Source organism: Rhinolophus hipposideros (assembly GCF_964194185.1).
Source record: "Rhinolophus hipposideros genome assembly, chromosome: 8".
Taxonomy (NCBI): Eukaryota; Metazoa; Chordata; class Mammalia; order Chiroptera; family Rhinolophidae; genus Rhinolophus; species Rhinolophus hipposideros.
In genome coordinates this window covers 85,020,033-85,040,928 of record NC_138054.1, presented here as the reverse complement: position 1 = coordinate 85,040,928, position 20,896 = coordinate 85,020,033, and the positions used below count along the sequence as shown (strand labels likewise).

General features: G+C 48.4%; 2 protein-coding genes across 3 annotated transcripts in view; one reads left to right on the top strand and one right to left on the bottom strand.

Annotated features, from left to right (window-relative positions):
- The window catches only part of ZBTB17 (zinc finger and BTB domain containing 17), a 30,528-nt gene extending 24,633 nt beyond the window's left edge, over positions 1–5,895 (bottom strand). The window contains exon 1 of one of the 2 annotated variants that reach the window (XM_081056150.1): positions 5,767–5,895. In XM_081056150.1, coding sequence (XP_080912276.1) covers positions 5,767–5,773 — 7 coding nt within the window. In that variant the 5' untranslated portion in view covers positions 5,774–5,895. Of the gene's footprint in view, positions 1–5,185; positions 5,273–5,766 lie in introns of those variants that run through there. The other variant, XM_081056151.1, reaches the window with a different exon arrangement.
- A 6,428-nt stretch (positions 5,896–12,323) lies between these two features.
- On the top strand, positions 12,324–13,760 carry SRARP (steroid receptor associated and regulated protein; the record flags this gene model as incomplete). The annotated part of the gene is made up of 2 exons (XM_081056088.1): positions 12,324–12,437; positions 13,333–13,760. The coding sequence occupies exons 1-2, from the start codon at positions 12,377–12,379 to the stop codon at positions 13,758–13,760; spliced, it is 489 nt and encodes a 162-aa protein (XP_080912214.1). The 5' UTR covers positions 12,324–12,376.
- Positions 13,761–20,896: the final 7,136 nt, after the last annotated feature.

Sequence of the window (20,896 nt, the reverse complement as noted above, 5' to 3'; positions counted from 1 at the left end):
TTTTTAAAAATGGTTTTAAAAAAACTATAAGGGCAAGAGAATATTAGGTTGGTGCAAAAGTAATTGCGGTTCTTGCAATTATTTTTAACCCTTTAAACCGCAATTACTTTTGCACCAACCTAATAAAGGCAAAATTTAGAAATTACCTGGGGTGGGGTGGGACAGACTCAGGGAGGGGCTCTCTAAAGGTAATGGCAACATTCTTTCTTGTAAACTGAGTGATGGATACATGGGTAGTTCCTTGTATCGGTGTTGTTTATACTTTATATATTCTTTAGTAGCTACTGAATATTTAACAAAATTTTTTTTTACAAATTTTAACAGTGTTCTTTCAATGTTCTGAAGCGTTCACTTGGGCTGTTGCCTGAGTTTCAGTAAATGGGGAAAGTCCCTGACAGGGGCCCACTCAGCCCCAAGACTCCCGAGACTACTGAAATGAGAACTGCTTCAGCAGCCTGGCCTCTGAGCCAGGGAGGTGCAGCTCCCCACGGGGCAGTGGGGCCGTCCAGTCAGGCCGGGAAAGGGACTGCTTAGATTAATAGTTCCAGTACAGGAAGTGGTGAGGTGGGCTGGGCTGGGGAGAACAGGTTCTACTGCCAGACCTTCAAAAGGTCTTCAAGACCAGAAGCTGAGCATGTCTCTGATGTTACAATGAAGCCACCAAGCCTGCTTTCTGGCCTGGTCCCCACTCTGCTGGAATTGCCACCTCTGAGCCACTGCACGCTGCTGTTTAGACATGAGCGAACAACTCTCATTCTAATCATGCCCTTCGCTTCCTTCCTTTGAAGCTCAAGGCTTATCTCTCTCCAACTCCTAACAAGCAGGTTTGAATCCAAGAGTCCAAGCAAGATGAGTATGTATTGGTGGTGATTACATTACTCGGATCAGCCTTAACTGGCCCTCGGACTGGTAAGCTATGGGTACCCATGAGGACCTCAGAGCCTGTCGGTACCTATGCTGACACTCAACGCCTCTGCAGCGAACGCTGGAATCACTCGGTGCTACAATTTTCACTCTGACCTGTATTATTTCAATCATTTTTAAATTGTGGCCAGCAAAAGAAGCAGATTATGGTCTCCAGGACAATATGCTCTGTGTACATAACGTAGTTGGAGTTTTCGTTTTCTCTAAGGTTGGGGGTCCCTTCCTTTCGTGGTGTCCATTACCAAACAACGTGCTACCCTGCCAGACACCACCTCTTAGTACCTCCATGGCACCCATGCAGGCACCATCCTTCCAGGAATTCCAGGACAGTAGAGAATGGGCCACCTGGTCTTTTTCGCCACAAACTGTTAAAACCCAAAAGTTCCGCCCACAAGAGGCCACCCTTTAACAGTGCAATGTATGTGCATTTGACTCCTAAAAAATAGTATTTTTCATATGTAGGGACAGACATATAAATGCACAGAACAGTTTTGGAAGGACACACAGCTACTATTAACAGTTGGGAGGGGGACTCACTTTCCACAGGACATTCTTTAGAACCTTCTCATGTTTAAACCTGGTGCATGTATTCCTATACTAAACATTTTTTTTCTTCCTCAACTCTGCACACTTTCTTTCTTGGCTCTCTCAAGGGTCCTCTTCTCCTAATGACCACATAATAATGCTAATTACCAATTTTGGAGTCAAGGACTCAACTGAGCATGCTACATGCATTGCCTCATCAATCAATAATCCCACCCAATAAAGTTATGTGTTGTTATCCCCATTTTACAACTGAAGAAACTGAGGCTTAAAGAGGTCAAGTACGGGCCAGCCTGGTGGCTCAGGTGGTTGGAGCACCGAGCTCCTAACAGTGAGGTTGCCGGTTCGATTCCCACATGGGCCAGTGAGCTGCAGCTGCACCCTCTACAGCTAAGATGGTGAACAACAGCTCTCCCTGGAACTGGACTGCCGTGAACAGCCGGAGGTTGGCGTGGGCTGCTGAGGGCTGCTGTGGGTTGGTGAGTGCTGCCATGAGCAGCCAGTAGTCAGCATGAGTGGCCAACAGCCATTGACTGCCTCAGTGTGGGGGAGAGAGGGGGAGCGCAAGGCTCATAACACCAGCATGGGCCAGGGAGCTGTGTCCCACACAGTTAGGCTGAGAAACAAGGGCTTGAACCGGAGTGGGGGGGGGGGAGAGGCGGAAGAAAGGGGGAAAAGTAAAATAAAATGGTGAATCTTCAAAGAGATCAAGTACTTGGGCACACATCTAGTAAGTAGAAAAACAAGGATGAGTCCAGGTATGTCTGACTTAAGAAGTTTCATGCGGCTCAGTTGGTTAGAGCGCAGTGCTCATAACAAGGTTGTTGGTACGATTCCCCACATGGGCCACTGTGAGCTGCACCCTCCACAACTAGATGAATAAAATAAATAAAAGTTTAAAAAAAAACAACACAGAAGTTCACACTTCTGACCAGTACCCTATATTGCAGTGGTTCTTAGCTGGGGGTGATTTTGCCCCAGGAGATGTTTGGCAGTGTCTGGAGACATTTCTGTTTGTCACAGCTGGAGGTAGGTAGGTACTACTGGCATCTATGGGTACAGACCAGGGATGCTATTAAACATCCTAAAGTGCACAGGACTGCTCCCCCACACACACACAAAGACTTACCCAGCCCCAAGTGTGAATAATGTCAAGGTTGAGACATTAACCTTCTTCTGCTCTACTAGAAGATAGAAAGACAGAGAAACTATCTTCTGACCTAAACTCTCATAGTTGAGGTCATACTTCTCCACGTCTACCTCCCATATTACAGCCACATACCAAATAAACCACCAGGCCCTCCTCTCTTCAATCAATAGCAGCCCATCCCCACATCACACTGGAGTCTTCTCCAGCCCCGACTGCCAGGTCCTCTTTAGCCAATCAAAGCTGATCACCCATCCATCCAACAGTGTTTACTGCGCACCAGTGGCATGCCAGGAAATGAGCTACACAGGGGGATGCCGGGAAAAACCAGACTGGTCCCTGCCTGTATGCAAGACACTGGTGGTCTAGCAGGGAGACAGACAAGGAATCTACGATTATAATGTGGGGTGAGACTACACTGAGAGGTCAACGCAGGACGCTAGGCAATCACAGTGCAAGGCGCCCAAACTCAGCCGGGGTCGGGGCTGGGGAGGGCTCAGAGAAGGCTTCCCCAACGCACTGGAGCTTGGAAGAATTAAACAAGCAGAGGGACCCTCCCAAAGGACCCCTCACCAGACCTGTCAGAGGGTGGTCTCTGAAAATCCACAGATTGACAACTTTAATTAGAAAACTTGGTGGAACTCCTCAGGAAAACTGGGAGGACACAGAGCAGTCCTGGATCCTCTATGTACAACCTGGATAATTCCTGCCTCACGGCCACCTGGCTTCCCCATAGGTTTAGGCCTTCCTGGATTGCCATCCTACTAACTGGGCTGTCGCTCCCAACCATTCTGCACCTCAAAGCAGGAGGTAACGAACATTTACACAGCAGACCTTGTCCATTACGTGCTTGGTCTCTCATAGTTCTCAAAACAGTCCTGTGATGTAGATATTGTTATCCCTGTTTTAGATATTTAGGCACAGCGATGAAGGAACTTGACCTCAGGACACCACGCCACTAAACAGGGAGGCAGGGATTCACACCAGAATCCTCGCTGCCTCTGTCTGAGGGGACTCTGACATTTATCTGCCTAAAACCTGTTGTTCACGTGAACTCTTCACCACCTCAGTAGAGCGTTCTCACGTCAGTCATCCTTCTGGGCACCACACTTTTGAACAGATCTCTATGGTGTGTCTCGCACTGTACTGTGCTGATGCATGTGGCTAAGAGTTCCAGTCTTACATCCACATCCCTAGCACCGAGCGCAGTACCTGACACGCAGTACCTGATTCCCTGGGCCCAAGCAACAGCAACCTACCCAAAGCCGGATCAGCCTGCTTGGGGAGATGGAGGCCTGGGAAGCATTCCCAGCCTTCTTTCACCAATGCGGCGAACTTCCCCTCAGGCGGGGCACTCAGCAATCCAGTCCCACAGGGGAGGGAACAGGTTCTCTCAGCCAGCTTTCCCTCCAGCACTGAAACAGTCAGGATTCCGTCTTTGGCTGTACACCAGACGCTTATGTTTGGGGACATTCTGTACAACAATATAGATTATTTAAACATTAGCACCTTAAAAGGAATAAGCGTGTGCTCCCCACGGTCTTTCCCTCTCTGCCACATGGAGTGCATACACGATGGCAGGAGCTGGAACAGCCAGCTTAGACCATGAGACGGAAGCTGAGGTTTGAGCAAGGAGAGCCACGTGATCAGTGGAACCCTGTTCCTGGATGACTTCATGAATCAGAGTGAGCTGCTCTACGAGCTCTGGACTATCTACTTCCAGACTGTTAGGATGCGAGGAATAAACTTGTTTTGTTTCAGCCACTGTATTTTGGGATTGCTTTGTGGGAGCATTTTAAGATTGTACTTAATTAAAACAAGGTGCGAGCACTGCCCTGTGATTACCCGAGACTGGTCTTTGTTGGTAAAACAACAATAACAATATGAATAATTTCCCCTAAACTAGGATTTTGTCATTTGGATAATTTTAAAGTCGTCTTGAAAGGGTGATTTGAATCGTGTTGAGCCTTGAGAATGACAAACGGACCTCCTTCCTGGTGTGTCTCATCCTTGAGTATTAGAGACATAGTCCAGATTTCCAAATAGCCCAGGCTACTCTTTTCTGACAGTTTGTATGCATAAAGTCCAGCCTGGTTCTCCTGACCTCCCCCTCATTACCTGAATCAAAGACACCCAAGTGGAAAATCTGATGAGAACCCAAAGGGTACCTGCTTCCCTAAAAGGTGCCCTTTCATTCGTCCATCAAACACAGGAAAACTCAGAAAGCTGAGCACAGACCTGGCACAAAGCCAGTACTCAATAGATGTTAAATCGGATCATTATCGGCCTGCTGTCGCCACCCTCATTTCTCCCCTGAAACATTCCAGCAGCCTCTTAACCGGCCTCCAGGCCCACTCCCTTTACTACCTTCTTCAGAGCCAGAGGTCTTTGTCATCCACAGATCTGATTCTGCAATGGCCATCACCCTAGAATTTAACCCCCAGGCCTAGGTGTAAGGGCCCCTGAGCACAAGACCACGGCCGGCTGGGGGCTGACCGCTCATCTCTGGGCCAGAATCCAGCCTGCTTACGACACAGCTTAGGGAAAGCACAGGGCGGGAAGCCTGGCTACCTGGCTCCGCGGGTCACACTCGTAACCACTTCGCGGGTCTCCATCGTTTGCTCCGTCCTCAGAACCCATCAGGCGCCGAACTAACGTCTGTGCAACCAACGAACGAACGAACGAACGAACGAACGAATGAAGAACTACACAGGGCAGCACCCCCGAGGCCCTGGCCGGCCTGCGCCCCCCGCCCTGGCCGGTGCACGTCCGCCGCCCCCGGCACCCCGCCACCTCCCGGCCACAGAACGCCCACCCGCGGCGGCGCGCGGGGTCAAGGGGCGGTGACAGCCGGGGGACGGGGGCGGAGATGCTACCAGCCGGGGTGTCACCCAGCCCGGGAGGTGACTCGCGCTCTCTCGCCGGGACATCCGGTTCGCCCGCCCACGCCCCGCCCGCTCCCCCGGCGGTGCCCCCCGCCCAGCGACACTGCCCTCCAGCCTCGCTCGGTCCCCCCGACCCGGCTCCCTTCCCAGTCCACTTCCCTCCCCTCCCCCACACAACCGTCCCAGGCGTCCCGCCGCACCCGACCCTCCGCCGCCTCTGCCCGGCTCCCGGGACTCCCCGGGCCGCGGGCGCTTGCTCACCCTCACCTGCCATGTCCCGGACCCCACCGCCGAGGGAGGTGCATCACGGCCGCGAGAAGGCCGGGGACGGCACTTCAGAGCAGACAAAGGGCGCCGCCATGTTAGAGTCGGGCGGAACCGACCTCGCCGGCTTCCCGGCGGCAACTTCCGCCGTACGCGCCGCGACCGCGCTAGATATGGCCCGCGGACAGGCGCATGCGCCTCGCGCCCCAGAAGTTCTACGGTAACTTCGGCGCTTCGAGTGGTGCTCGTTGTCACCGTGCCTTGGCTTTCTCTGCCAGATGCAACAGTAACAGCTTCGATCTAGTCAGCGCTTACTGTGTGTCAGGCACTGCGTTAAACGCTTTCCGTGCGTTGTCTCATGAAATCTTCTCACCCACCTTACAACAGGATTTATTCTCCCCACCTTTCGGAGAAGGAAACACAGGTTCCTAAAGGGTTGCCTAGTGTCACGCATCTTACACGCGGTGGCGCGGTAGCTCCGAAGCTGCAGACACCGGGTTGTGTTTCCATCTCCTGAGCCACCCGTGCCCCACTTCTCTATTTAGAAAAGATCCAGGATGAACCTGGGTGTGCATGACGACGAAGCTTGGAAACGACGTGAACAGCCCCCCTGTGAGCCCTTTCCAGCATTCAGCACCTCGAGGCCATTGATTTCTCTTCCTCACAGGTCATGGGCTTTCTCAAACCCTTTCTTCACTTCTGATCTTGTTGACGTTCCATGGTTCTTAGTGTTAACAACACTCTTGCCCCTAGCCGAAACTCCTTTGCGGCCTTGTTTTTTTTGTCACATGGATTTGGTAAGAGTTCCAACCTTGGGTGAATCCAGCCACTTTTCTCTCTGCCTGCCCCCAAAACAGCCAAGCACAGTTGGAGAAAGGACCTGATGGGACAGACTGCTCCCTACAAATTCATGACCACTGGCCTTATGTGGGACTTCCACAAATCTCAGGCTGGACAATTTATTAGTCCTCTCTTCACAATGACTAGAGAAACTAAAAAGCTCAGCAGCAGTTGACTTCACTTTTTTTTTTTTTTGCAGGGAAATAATAGCAAATCTGATAGGAACCCTCTCGTCTTCCCAACTATATATACAAATCTGCCTCTGTGTTCATCTGTGTTGCATGTAGTCAAACAGGACTCAGCACCCATTCCTTCCAGAATCTAAAAAGTTAACATTTTATTCCCCAGACTCAATTGCAGTTAGAATCCCAATACAGGTGGGTTCTGCCAGTTGGTAAGATTTGGAAAGTGCTGACTCTGGATGGTGAACACACAATGGGATTTATAGATGATGTAATACAGAATTGTACACCTGAAATTATTTAATTTCATTAACAATTGTCATCCCAATAAATACATTTAAAAAAGAAAAAGATTTGGAAAGTGGAAGTGAGGTGGTAGACACTGGCCTGCTGATGTTAGCTGATTTCTGCTGGCAAGCAAGAGCGTATGGGGGTTTGCAGCAGGGCATGGTGGCCAGTCTCCAGTTTCATGAGTGTTCAGAAGCAACTGTGAGATGCTGACAGCTAAATTCATCATTCTAGTGCCTGGGAACCGGCTTCTAGTCCTGAATTTCGATCCATGGAGCCCTGTTGTAGTGATGTGTTTTTGAATGCAATAATTCCAGTGATGGCCTCTTGCTTCTCCATCTTTCCGGCTGTGGCAGAAGTCATAGCTCCTGATGGGTGAATTCTATGGTGTTCTGGGAGCCACTACTAGAGGCCCAGTCTAGAGACCCTTCTTTCAGCCCCTCCAATAATTTTATAAACACTTAATTCTCTGCATTAGATCCCTTTCTGCTTAAAATAAGCCTAGAAACAACATGAGGGAACTTTGGGATGATGGAAATGTTCTGTATCTTGACTAGATCAGTGTACATATTCTGGTTGTGATATTGTGCTATAGTTTTGCAAGATGTTACCATTGGGGGAAACTGGGTAAAGGATACTAATTAAAAAGGAAGCCCAGCGAGGTTCCTATTTTTATAGGACACTGACGCTTAAGGGTGGAAATCAGGGCATTGGATTTGAAGGTGATACAGAGCTTGTATTTCATGCAAGGAAAAAATAGTTATAGGAGTTATCATAATGAGTATTGTTGTCTGAGAGAGAATGCCTAATGAAGACAGGCTTTGGTAGATGGAGCAGTTGCTGCATTTAACCTTTATGGTGGGAATGAGGACTCTAAGGACTTGGGGTGGGGGATGGAGGTGCAGTTGGCTATTTACAATTTCACTGAAGACTTTCAAAAAAGAAATATTTAGGGTTTATATTCTCAGCTCAAGACAGGCTCAGAAAACCAGGGCTAAAAAATGTGTCTTATCTCTTATAGCCATGGGGCTTTATGTAGCCAAATATTGGACAGAACTGAGCCTGTGGGTTGCTGAATTGTAATGTAATTGCAAGCTCAACTGTATATTCACAACCTGACCAGGTACACTGAATGGGAACGAGAGGCACTTAGGAATCAAAATGGGCATGTTTGGGTGGATGCAGAACAGGGACGTGTGACTTCCTTGTTCCAGCTCCCTGCTGGGAATAAGGCTTTCTTTGATTTTATACAGCTCCTCAGAGCTCCTTTCTATCTGCTAGATTGGATGCTGCCCAATTCAAATGGATTTTTGCTAAAATAAATTCTTAAAATTTTTAATATGCCTTAATTGGTCATCTTTTAGCGCCAGCAAAGGCAGGTTGAGCCTATCTCACGTCATGTGTCTCTGGCCTTTTTCTCGTCTTTCTAACCTAGCCAGGAAATGTTCACCAGTTTTAAGCACTAGTGTGATTGATTGTGCTTGCTCAGATAATGCAGAAAAATCTCCCCATCTCAAAGTCCGTATCTGTGATATTGTGATTTATAATACATGGAAATATTTATATATATATATTTGGTCTCAGTGAGGTTCCTGGCACAGAGCTCCTAGTGTTACCAGCTGTGACAATGGTAGCCTCAGTTCTCGTCTTCTTGAGGGAAAGAATTCAGTCAAGAGACAGAATTTGTGCAAGCATCGAACAGTAAGAATTTTATTAGCAAAGAAGATACACTCCATAGATTATGGAGCAGGCTGTCCCCAGAGGGGAAAGCAGCCTCTCCTTACATTGCATGAGTTTTTCTGTGGGTAGAATTGTCTCCCCTCTCCCTCTCCAGTATCTCTCATTCTCCCAGCTGGCATGCCTTGGGGCATCCCTTCTTGCTACCGAGGTTGTCTGAGCTAACTACAACAGCCCCGAGAAGCACGAGGTATATTCTGTTAAGTGGGATGTTTTCCCATCCCTCTCAGGCGTTTTTCCTTCTTCTTGCTTTAGGGGCAAGTGTGAGCCCACTATCCTGCTGAGCTAGTTGTTTTGTGTTCGCCTTTGTTTATGATATCCTCAGGATATCTGTGACCTAAGTAGGAGCAACTACAAGCGGCCTCCAAACTGGGGCTGGTTCCCTCCTTCTCCTGCTCATTTCTACGTTTCTACTTACCTTATCACTAGCACCCTTGAAATTTCCAAGTGAGGAGAGCAAGAAAGGTGTCTTTTGTTATGTTAATGAAATGATTTTTGGACTACACCTAGGTCACCTGAGGATGGGACCCGGGGACCCAACCGAGAGATTACAGAGCTGGAAACATTCAGTCCCACCCACCGACCTCTGGGGAGAACAAAGGGACTGGAGATTGTATCCAATCAACGACGTCCAATAATTTAATCAATCACACCTCTATCATGAAGCCTTCAGGAAAACCCAAAAGAACAGGGTCCTGAAAGCTTCTGGGTTAGTGAAGCTGTGGAGACTTGGGGAGAGCGGCACTCAGAGAACAAGGAAGCTCCCCGCCCTCTACACATATGCAACTCTTCCATCTGGCTGTTCCTGAGTTATGTCCTTTGTTGAACTGAATCAGGAGGCTTTGGCTAGAAATAAATGACAAAGCTTTATTCAAGGGATTTGCAAATCAGAAACACAAGTAGGCAATACCGGAGTGTTCTGAAGAAGAAAGAAAAGCTAAGAATTCTTATAATAAAAAGTACATTCTTGAGAAGACTCTGTTCTGCATTCTTAGCCTCTGAATTGGTCCAAGATGATAATCGTCCCGGTGTCTGATGGTCTGGATAAAGGATGTGGATGAAAAAGAGGTTCTGTGGAAAGTAACCTCACAGGGTGATCTGATCATAAATTCCCAACTGGGCAGGTCATGGGGGGTAGTCACACCCCAGGCATATAACTTTTTTAGTAAGAGGTTTACCTTTGCCTTAAGCAAGCCCTGTCCATTGTTTCTGTGCATGGAGGATAAGACACCTTTGAACTAAATATAACCACCCTCAGGAGAGCACATAATCTTGTTAACTGTCCTGTAATCCAATCCCCACCTTGCTCTCTCCCACCTTCATGTAATCTTCCTTATGTTCCCTCCTTAATTTCAAATGCATAAAAAAGCCGCAAAACTGTTACTCCACAGAGCATTTGAGGTCTTGCTCCTGGGCTTATGTTATCAGTTTGGCTCAAATAAAGTCATTAAAATTCTCTACAAGTTTGGACATTTCTTATGTCCATATGGATGTCCCGATCCTTCTGTGCTCCATAAGTGTGATGATTGGGTGTTCATGCTTTTGTGTGAGATGTGTCTCCCCCAAACCTTGTTACGACGTTGACACATTACCCGTGTGACGTGAAAAAAAAAAAAGAAAAGGATGTCCAGTGGTATGGACAGGTGAACATTCTTTCCGAAGTTCTTCAGAGGGTTATCTGGGGGTATAACCCTCAGCTATATATATACCCCCAGGCATTGATGCTCAACTGGAAAATTCAAAAGTTTAGGCAACAACATGGATGGACCTAGAGGGTATGATGCTAAGTGAAATCAATTAGACAGAAAAAGACAAATATCATATGATCTCACTTATATGTGGAATCTTAAGAACAAAATAAATGAAAACGACAATAGAGAGACTCATAGTTATGGAGAACAAACTGATGGTTGCTCGATGGGAGAGGGCTTGGGGGGGCTGGGTGAAGAGATTAAGGGATTAAGAAGGACAAATTGGTAGTTACAAAATAGTCATGGGGATGTAAAGCATAGGGAATAAAATCAATAATGTGGTAATAACTGTGGACAGTGTCAGGTGGATACTAGACTAATCCTGGGGGATCACTTCATAAATTATATAAATGTCTAACCACTATGCTGTATACCTGAAATTAATGTAAAATAATATTGAATGCCAACTGTAATTGAAAGAAAAGTTCAAAAGTTTAAATCCTCAGGCTAAAGTAAAATAAAATCTATTCCTCAGGCTTCAGCCCATTTGGTCTGAACCAGCTTTGTCCCCTTAGCTATACCAACTTCATCGTTTTTTTTACTTATTCCTCACCTTTAATAATAAACTGGTAATCTAAGAAGTAACGTCTTTCTCTGAGTTCTGTGAGCTGCTCTTAGCACATTAATCGAACCCAAGGAGGTGGCTGTGGAAAGCTTCAGTCTATAGGTCAGAATCACAGGACAACCTGGCCTGGGCATTGATGTCTTTTTTGGGGAGGAAGGTAGCCTTGTAGGACTCAGGCCTTAACCTGTGGGCTCTGGCACCATTTCCAGGTAGGTAGTGTCAGAACTGAGTTAATTGCTTGGTCACGTGGAAAAACAATACATCAGAGTTGGTGTCAGAATCAGAATCAGAATTCTCTTAATCACACCTGCAAAGTCCCCTTTGCCATGTAAGGTAACATAGTCACAGGTTCTCCAGATCAGGGCGTGGACACCTTTGGACAACCATTATTCCTTTACAACACATAGTTACTTCTTATTTATAGGAGTAATACTGTTTCCATTTCATGAAGCAATACCAAGTTTCTTTTTAGAGTATATTTCTGTTCCAGTAAAAACAGTTGCTTTGACTTGAGGATGCTGTAGACTGATTGTGTCCTCCCAAAATTCGTATTTCGAAATCTGATCCCAGTGTGATGGGATTAGGAGGTGGGGTGTTTGGGAGGTGATTAGGTCATGAGGGTAGAGCCCTTATAAAAGAGACTCCAGAGAGCCTTTATAATTTCTACCAGGTAAGGACACCCGCAAAAAGACAGCTGTGTATGAACCAGTAAGCAGGTCCTCACCAAAAAACAAATCTGCAGACACCTTGATCTTGGATGTCCCAAGCATCGAGAACTATGAGAAATAAATGTTTGTTCTTTAGGTTCCCTAGACAAAGACAAAGGACACAATAAATAAGTAGTATTCCATATAGTTCTTAAGTGGGGCAAAACATACTAAAACAATGCTGGTGGCGAAGCCAGATAATGACTGAGGTTTGGGAAACTGAGGCCTGGATGAGAAGTTTCCGAGGCCCGGCCCAGGTCAGGAAGCAGCTGAAGTGGGAAGAAACAGTGACAATTTGGTAGAGGGCCTCCCTCCCAAAGTCCCAACAGACTTGTTGACATAACCCTGTGGATCAAAGTAATCTCTGCACTGCCCCAGGCCAGTTCCTGTGGCTCCAGTGGAATTCACTCAGAGAATCCGGATCTGGGTCCTGTAAACATAAAAGGTCTGTCCTTGGGCGGGGAACTACATCCTAGAAGAGGCTGAGGAAAACTGCTCCTCCTGCTAACGCTGGGCCAGGCAGTGGCACCCTCAGAAGACCCCATGGACCACAGAGCCTGCCCCAACATCATGGGCCTTGAGACAGACCTGGAGACCAGTTCAGGTAAGAGGTGGCAGAGGGTGCCTGAGTCCTGGAGAAAGACCAGCTGAGGCGGCCTGGGAGGTGAGAGGCAGAGGGCAGCGACCCTCCCTTGGGGATACTCGGAGTCTCCAGCCAGGGGTAGATTTCACTTTTATTTCCTGTGTCATGGTGATGAACAGCGCGTCATTAAGAGAATGTGTGTGTGTTTATTATCTGGGCAACTCGCAAAGTTACTTTTTTAAGAGCACAGGCATTAGATTCAGAGAGACCACTTGCTTCACAGATAAATCAATCAGTTGGTTCGTGGCTGCTTCTTCCTGTGCTGGGCCCTGAGCTGGGTGGGGAAGACAGAGCAGGGATCCCCAGGGCAGATGGGACCCGGCACTGGTGGTGTTCTCTGAGGCTCTGATGTCATGTGGGGAGGGAAAGAGCAGCGTGCTGCTGCTCCCTGAGGACCACCAATATTTGCTCACGCTGAGACTCAGTTTCCTCATCTGTAAAAGGTGGCCGGGGCTTTCCTCCTGTTCAAGGACCTCACTACTCACTGTGTGGCCCGTAGATCGGCAGCGCCAGCACCCCCTGGGAGCTTGTTAGGAATACAGAACCTCAGGCCCCTCCCCATATCCGCTGGACCCATTTTGCGTGTTGACAAGATGCCTAGGCCGCCCATGCGCGCACAGTGAAGTTGAGAAGCTCTGAGGGAGTGGTCTGTGCTCCTGGAAGGCAGAGGGCTGATCAGAGGGAAGCAGGATTTAAAGTCTCCTGCTGAGGCCCATGCTTGTAGACCCCCCTGTATGTCCATCTTTGTGAGTCAACCAACACACAGTTAAACGCTTTGTGGAGTGAATGCACAAGTGACTTAAAACCGCCTTCCTTGCTTGCTAACACAAACCTTTGGTCTTTTCCTTCCTTCTAGGTGTGAAGCCGGCCCACCATCAGAAGGCCTTCCCCACAGCTCACCTAACTTTCATTATCGACTGTGCTCGCGGGAAACAGCTCTCCCTGGCAGCACCCCCAGTGCCGCCCCAAGCCTTGAGTCCCAACCCAGGACCCGCCACCCCTCCAATGAAGACCTACATATTGTTCTGTGGAGAAAGCCAGCCCCATCTGACTCAGGCGGCCCCCCTGGGAGGGGGACACCTTTCCCAGGCCAGGGCCACCTTGCCACCTTGCAGAGGGACTATGGTCCCAGATCCCTCTCCAGTCAACACACTCTGCTCCCAGGAGGCGCCTGAAGCCAAGGGGAGCCCCTTGAAGACCATGCCCGGGAGGTCCTCGGCTTGGGAAACAGTCATAGGTTCACTGAAAGCCCTCTCCTCCTGTGTCTGTGGGCAGGGAGACTAATTGGAAGAGCCTGGTCATGGAGGAGGGGCTGGCACGTCAGGCTCCAGTGTCCAGGGGCTGCAATTCCTAGAGCCCACTCCTTCTTCCCTAGCCAGCAGAAGGTTTTTGTGCCTGAGCCAAGGAAGGAGCATTAGATGCACTACAGGACATCTGACCAGTCACTGAATGCACACTCAAGGGGACCCTGCCAGGGCAGCAGGATGGCTCAGTTGGTTAGAGAGCAAGCTCTGAACAAAAGGGTTGCCGGGCCGCTTCCATTCCCACGTGGGCCAGTGACCTGCGTCCTCCACATCTCGATTGAAAACAACGAGCTGCCACTGAGCTTCTGGAGGGGCGGCCGGATGACTCGGTTATACAGTGAGCTCTCAGCACCAAGGTTGCCAGTTCAATTCTCACCACGGGATGGTGGGCTGGGCCTCTGCAACTAAAGATTGAAAAACAGCAACTGGACTTGGAGCTGAGCTGCGCCCTCCACAACTAGATTAAAAGGACAACGACTTGGAGCTGATGGGCCCTGGAGAAACACACTGTTCCCCAATATTCTCCAATAAAATTTTTTTTTTAAAAAGAGTACCCTACCTCCTCCTTCCTTATCTTTGTTAGCCTTTCAACAGAAGCAGGACAAGGCACATCCACGTGGAAAGAGACCGATTCACTCACACAGCAGATACTAATGGAGCATCTTTTACCTGCCAGGCTCTGCAAAATGCCAGCGAAGGCACTGCAGCTTTCTTGGAGCTCATACTCTTGGAGTGGGGATAAGTGGGGGGAAGGGAGGAGAAAAGGGTTAAACAACTAAATAAATAAAGATGATTTTGAACAGTAATGAAATGAGCGCTTTCAGGCGCCGGCCCTGTGGCTCAGGCAGTTGGAGCTCTGCGCTCCTAACTCCAGGGGCTGCCGGTTCGATTCCCACCTGGGCCAGTGGGCTCTCAACCGCAAGGTTGCCGGTTCGACTCCCATAAGGGATGGTGGGCTGTGTCCCCTGCAACTGGCGGCGGCGGCTGGACCTGGAGCTGAGCTGCACCCTCCACAACTAAGACTGAAAGGACAACAACTTGACTTGGAGAAAATCCTGGAAGTACACACTGTTCCCCAATAAAGTCCTGTTCCCCTTCCCCAATAAAATCTTTTTAAAAAAACAAAACAAGTGCTTTTAGAAACTGAAACAGTGCTGGGATAGAAAATGGGGCAAAGAGTTTTACTGATACAGTGGTTGGGAAAAGCCTCTCTGAATGGGTAACGGAGTATGATCTAAAAAATGAGAAGGAGCCCGCACTGAGAACCACCTGGCTGGCATCTTATCCCAGGGCAGGCCAGAGTGGGGTCAGGATGCCCTGGCATGACCAGCAGGGGCAGCACGTTGGCTGCTTTCATCTTAGCTCACATACAAGTGTGTAGGTCACCAGAAGGCATGGGACACAGAATGGGGAAATTCAAGGACTCAGGTTTGACCTGGCAATCTGAGACAGAAAATAAAGGGAACTGGCTTCTCAAGAGGGCCCAGAAGTGCTTAGAAAGGGAATAGAGTATCATGGTTGAACAAATACAAATAAGAGATATTATTTATTGAGTGTCTACTGCATACCACGTTCGTGCTGCCCATTAGAGATACAGAAAAAAGGGGGTGTCCCTGGCTCCAGTGCGCAGTCATGTTCCATAGCAGGAAATGGGGTCATAGGTGTGTGTGAGGGTGTGTGTAGGTACATAACACAGTGCAAAATGTAAATCAACCCATCTGAGGAAGTGACTCAGGGCTCTCAGATGAAAACTGCGGAATCTTCGTTTATTTATTCAAGGACTGTTTTTACCAGGTTCCTACAGACATTAGTAGTTGACACGTATTGACCACTTGCTCTGTGCCAGGGAGACAACGTCCTCGTTGTGGCAGTATGTGGAAGCTCTATGTTTGTATCCATTTCACAAATAAGAGAACTGAGGCACAGAGAGTTTGCGGGATGCACTCAAGGCCCCGTCGACGGGTGCAGTTGGGATTAGAACCCAGGCAACCCGGTGCTCAAGTTCTTGCTGCTAACCGTAGGGCCGATGGCCTCTCATCCTGGCAAGGTCTCTTCTAGGTCCAAAGGATCCAGAGAGAACAAACGTAACCCTGTCCTCGAGGAGCTCACAGCCTGGTGGGGGAGGCAAGAAAGGAGGTAACTATTGATTGCCATGGCTTCTGATAAGCACAACAGTAAGAGCACACAGAATGCTGTTGGGGCTGATGGAGGGTGCCCAGCCCGTTCTGGGAGGGGATATGAAGGAGAGCTTCCTGTAGGAAGTGACCTCTAAACTAAGATCTAAGAGAAGAGAGAGCGGAAAAAAAAGATCTGACTAGTGGGTGAACCATACAAAGGAAAGGGAGCAGAGGTGGGGAGAGTTCCAGGAAAAAGGGCCAGTCATTCAGCCTGGCTGGAGTCTTCATTCATTCATTTACCACATGTGTACTGGGCACCACTGTGTGCCTGGCTCTGGGCTAAACCCTGGGGTGGAGCAGTGATAAGCACCATGAAGGTGCTTATTCTCTAGTAACGTACACACACAGAAAACAAACCGAGAAGCCAGAGAAATGTCAGGGACCTCATCACGTGAGACCTTGCAGGCCATGATGAGGTCTTTAGATTTTTTTCTTGGATGGGGACTGTCATGCATGGTGTCATGCTGGGTCTCAGCTCCTGCTCCCCACATAAGAACGCAGGATATGGAGAGGCCAAAAAAACACCCATGGAGCCATAGATAGGGGAGTCATACCACTATATTCTCGCTGGTGGCTGGGTTGGAGACACAGGAAGTAGGAGCCACACTATCTGCTATCTGCCGTCCACTTCTCTCTGCCAACCAACCTCACTTGCTAGCTGCAATCCGCCGTGCTAACTGCAATCCGCTCTTGGTAGCTCAGCCACCATCTTCTTGCTAGCCCCCATTTTGCTGCCAGCGAAGCCATGGCAGTTATATTAGTGGCCAATGGCTCACTGGTTACAGCTGACGGCCAACTAGCCACAACTGATGGCCATCCAATCACAGTTGATGGCCATTTACTACCCAAGTGAGCACCTTTTCACGTGAGGCTGAGAACCTGGAAACTGCACTCCTGGCTCTGTCCCCACAGGGACCATTGGAGATTGTGAGCAGAGAGTGATGTGACCAGACCTACCTTTTAAAAAACTTCCTCTGCTTCTCATGCTGGGATCCGAAGGGCTGCACCTTAGTCCAGGCAAAGGGCGGTGATGGTGTGAATTATAGAGGTAGTGACGGAATAATCTGGACGACATATGTCTCTTCCTCTCTCTTCGAGTTAAGGATCCCTGGACTAGAAGAGCCCAAAGGCAACCCACAAAGGGAGTTTGAGATCCTCAAACAAAAAAAGGGTGAGGCCGGTAGCCGCACATCTAAATTTTCACCAGCAGGTGTCGCCCTATCATCAGACTGGAGGGCACCCTAGTCCCACCTGAGTGTGGAAGGCCCAAACCTGCTGGGCATGGAGCCCTGGGGCCAGCGCCCCGGGGGTCCATGTTTTCAGAAGCCAGACTTCCATTCTAATCGACACCCCTTTCATCCAGAATAATGATTATTGACATTTCTATATGTACCACAAACTACCTCAGTTTCTCTCACACCAGATCTGTGAGGTGGGTATGATTTTTATTGCCATTCTACAGATGAGGAAACCGAGGCACAGAGAGATGAAGTGATTTGCCCAACGCCACCAAAAAGAGGTGGAGCCCAAATCCGAACCCCAGGCGATGTGCTACACACCTGGAGTCATAGCATAGTGACCCCACTCTGCTCTAGGCACTCTGTTCTCATTTGTTGAATGAGTGAGCAAAGGAAGAATGAATATTTTCCAAGGACCCAGCCTAGAGCCTGGCAGCATGTAGGAAGTGTATGGGGAACTAAACAGGTGAGTGAGGCCCTCACTGAGATGGGGCACACAGGTGGAGGAGATTAGCTCAGTTAGTCTCTTCACAATCCTGTGAGGTGCTATCCCATTTGACAGATGAGGAAACTGAGGCCCTGATGGGTTAAGCAATTGGCCCAAGGTCACACAGCTAGTAAGTGGCAGAGCCAGAGTTGAAATGGAAGCAGTCGGACTTCAGAGCTTTATCTACCCACCACACTATAGGGACGTACTGAAAAATCTGCTGAGGGTATGAATCAATCAATAAATGAAAGACTTTATTGAACCAGTGAGTGAAAGTGTGGATAAGCGAATGTGTTCCTAGGTTGGCAGCCATGCTTAATTCAGCACTATGTCCTGTCTGGTAAAAATAAATAAATAAACGGAGCTGCTTTAAAATGGAGCCATAGCTGCCATGCCAAAGGAACTGCCTTACACATCTTATGCCTCAAACTTTTGGAATGCTAAAACAGGGCAAAATAACCTTTGGACTGGGCCTAAAGCAACCTAATGCCCCAAAGAACATTTGCAAAGACAGCAAGAAAGCAGGTATGACTACTGAACTGATGACTACCAAACTCCACATTAAAACATTCTATGTTATATTGTCTTCTTTCTATTGGTGTAATTGCTCCCCTTCCCTTCTCATAAATACCCCTTGTCTTTGTTTTTTCTTTTTTTCTTTTCTATTTTTTGGGGGGGTTTCATTTTGTTTATTTTTTTGCCTTGCCTTTATTTCTTAGTCGGAACATTATTTGGGCTTCTGCCTGAATCAATGCTTCCTGAATAGCTATTCTTACTGATTTCAAATAAATGCCTGTTGCTCTCACTTTGAAAGACCATTTATGTATGTATGTATGTATGTATGTATGTATGTATGTATGTATATATGTATTTTAGATAGGATTCTTTTTTTTTAGTACATTTTATTGGGGAATATTGGGGAACAGTGTGTTTCTCCAGGGCCCATCAGCTCCAAGTCGTTGTCCTTCAATGCAGTTGTGGAGGGCGCAGCTCAGCTCCAAGTCCAGTCGTTGTTTCCAATCTTTAGTTGCAGGGGGCGCAGCCCACCATCCCATGCGGGAATTGAACCGGCAGCCTTGGCATGGAGAGCTCGCGCTCTAACCAACTGAGCCCACCAGCCGCCCCCTTAGATAGGATTCTTGATTTTAATAAGTATAAATGCAAGTATAAGACAAAATAATCCTTCGTTCAGGTATGTTCAGTGCCTCAAAAGTTACTTACATGATAAATAGCACCTGTTTAGCATGTTAGTTACATGTTAGTTACATGATAAATAGAAACCTATAAAAGATGAGACTTTCTAAGGTGCCCTAACAATCTAAGTCTGTAACACTGAACCGCAAGGCCATTTTAATTGTGATACAGGGCCTTTTTATTTCTAAGTTAGCAATCCCCAGTGCCTTAAAGTGCCTGGTACGTAGTAGGTGGTCAAGAATTGTGTGTGGGGGAGCAGTTAGCTCAGTTGGTTAGAGTGAGGTGCTCTTTTTTTTTCAAAGATTTTTTTTATTGGGGCAGGGGAACAGGACTTTATTGGGGTACCATGAGTACTTCCAGGACTTTTTTTTTTCCAAGTCAAGTTGTTGTCCTTTTGATCTTAGTTGTGGAGGGCACAGCTCAGTTCCAGGTCCAGTTGCCATTGCGTTGCCATTGCTAGTTGCAGGGGGCACAGCCCACCATCCCTTGAGGGAGAGTTGAAGAATTGAACTGGCAACCTTGTGGTTGAGAGGACGCGCTCCAACCAACTGAGCCATCTGGGAGCTCAGCAGCAGCTCAGCTCAAGGAGCCATGTTCAATCTTAGTTGCACGGGGTGCTGCCCACCATCCCTTGCAGGACTCGAGGAGTTGAACCGAGGAGTTGAACCGGCAACCTTATGGTTGAGAGCCCACTAGCCCATGTGGAAATCGAACCAGCAGCCTTTGGAGTTAGGAGCACGGAGCTCCAACAGTCTGAGCCACAGGGCCGTCCCCAAGTGAGGTGCTCTTAACAGCAAGGGTATGAGCTGTGCCCTCCACAACTAGATTGAAACAACTGCTCGACTTGGAGCTGATGGAAAAACACACTTGAAAAAAAAAAAAAAGAATTGTGTGGTAATGAAGAAAGGAAGAAGGAAGGGACAGCTTTACAGTCCTGCTCTATCCTCTGGCTCCCTGGGGCCAGCAGCCCTGCTTTGTGCCCTTCAGGGAGGCACCCCAGAGGGCCCCCACCCAGTCTAGTAGTACCCAGACTCCCGAAGACTGTCCCTTGGTCCAGGCCCTGCAGGCCTGAGGTTGGAACTGGCCTGGCTGGCTGCTCCCAGTGAGCCCCAGGCCAGCTGTGCTGACTGTAAACAACACCCTCTCCCCTGCCCAGAGACACCCATCCAGCCGACTCAAGTTACCAAGCCCCTCAGGATCACTTGTTTGAGAAGGGGACGGGGTGTAGAGACCTTGGTTTTCCTTGTACAGAAAACAACCATAACAATTTTAACAAAAGCTTGACATTTACTGAGCTTATACTAAAACATAATTTCTTTCTGGTTCCTCACAGCAGCCCTGGGAGGGTGCTACCTGATCTTTGTTTACGAATGAGGGAACTAAGGCTTCCAGAAGCTTCCTTCTCCTACCTTCATCCCTGGGGCCCAGACAGCTTCTTCTGGGAGGGTCAGGGAACCTTTTAGTTCTGCCCTCACCTGCTTTTCCTGGAGAGAAGACCCCAGGTACCAGGGCAGCTCCTTTGCCCCTCTTCTAGCCCCCATCTTGGTCTTGTCGCTGCCACTGTCACACTGGGGATGTCAGGATCCAAATCTATATGAAACAACAGTAACTGAGCCGTCCTGGGCATTTCGTTGCATGGCATACGTGAGCTACGTCACTACCGAACGCGAAGCCTTTTTACATGTATTACAAAACAACTCTAGCAGGTCGATCCTATTAGCACCATTTTACAGATGGGGCAACTGAGGCACAAAGAGGTTAAGTTACTTGCTCAAGATCACACAGCCCAGAAGCAGCAGAGCCAAGATTTGAGCCCAAGTGGTGTGGCTCCAGAGTCTGTGACTGGCCCTCCTCTCTTTACTGGGACTTGTTAGCTTTAAAAAAAAAAGAAAAATCCTACATTTACTTAGCTCCTTTCTCATGCCAGACTTGGGAGCCAGAGAGCAGAATAAGGCCTTATTTTTCTGCCATTGCAGTACTGGGATCCAAGGCAGATAGGGGAGTGGGTGGATGGAGAGGG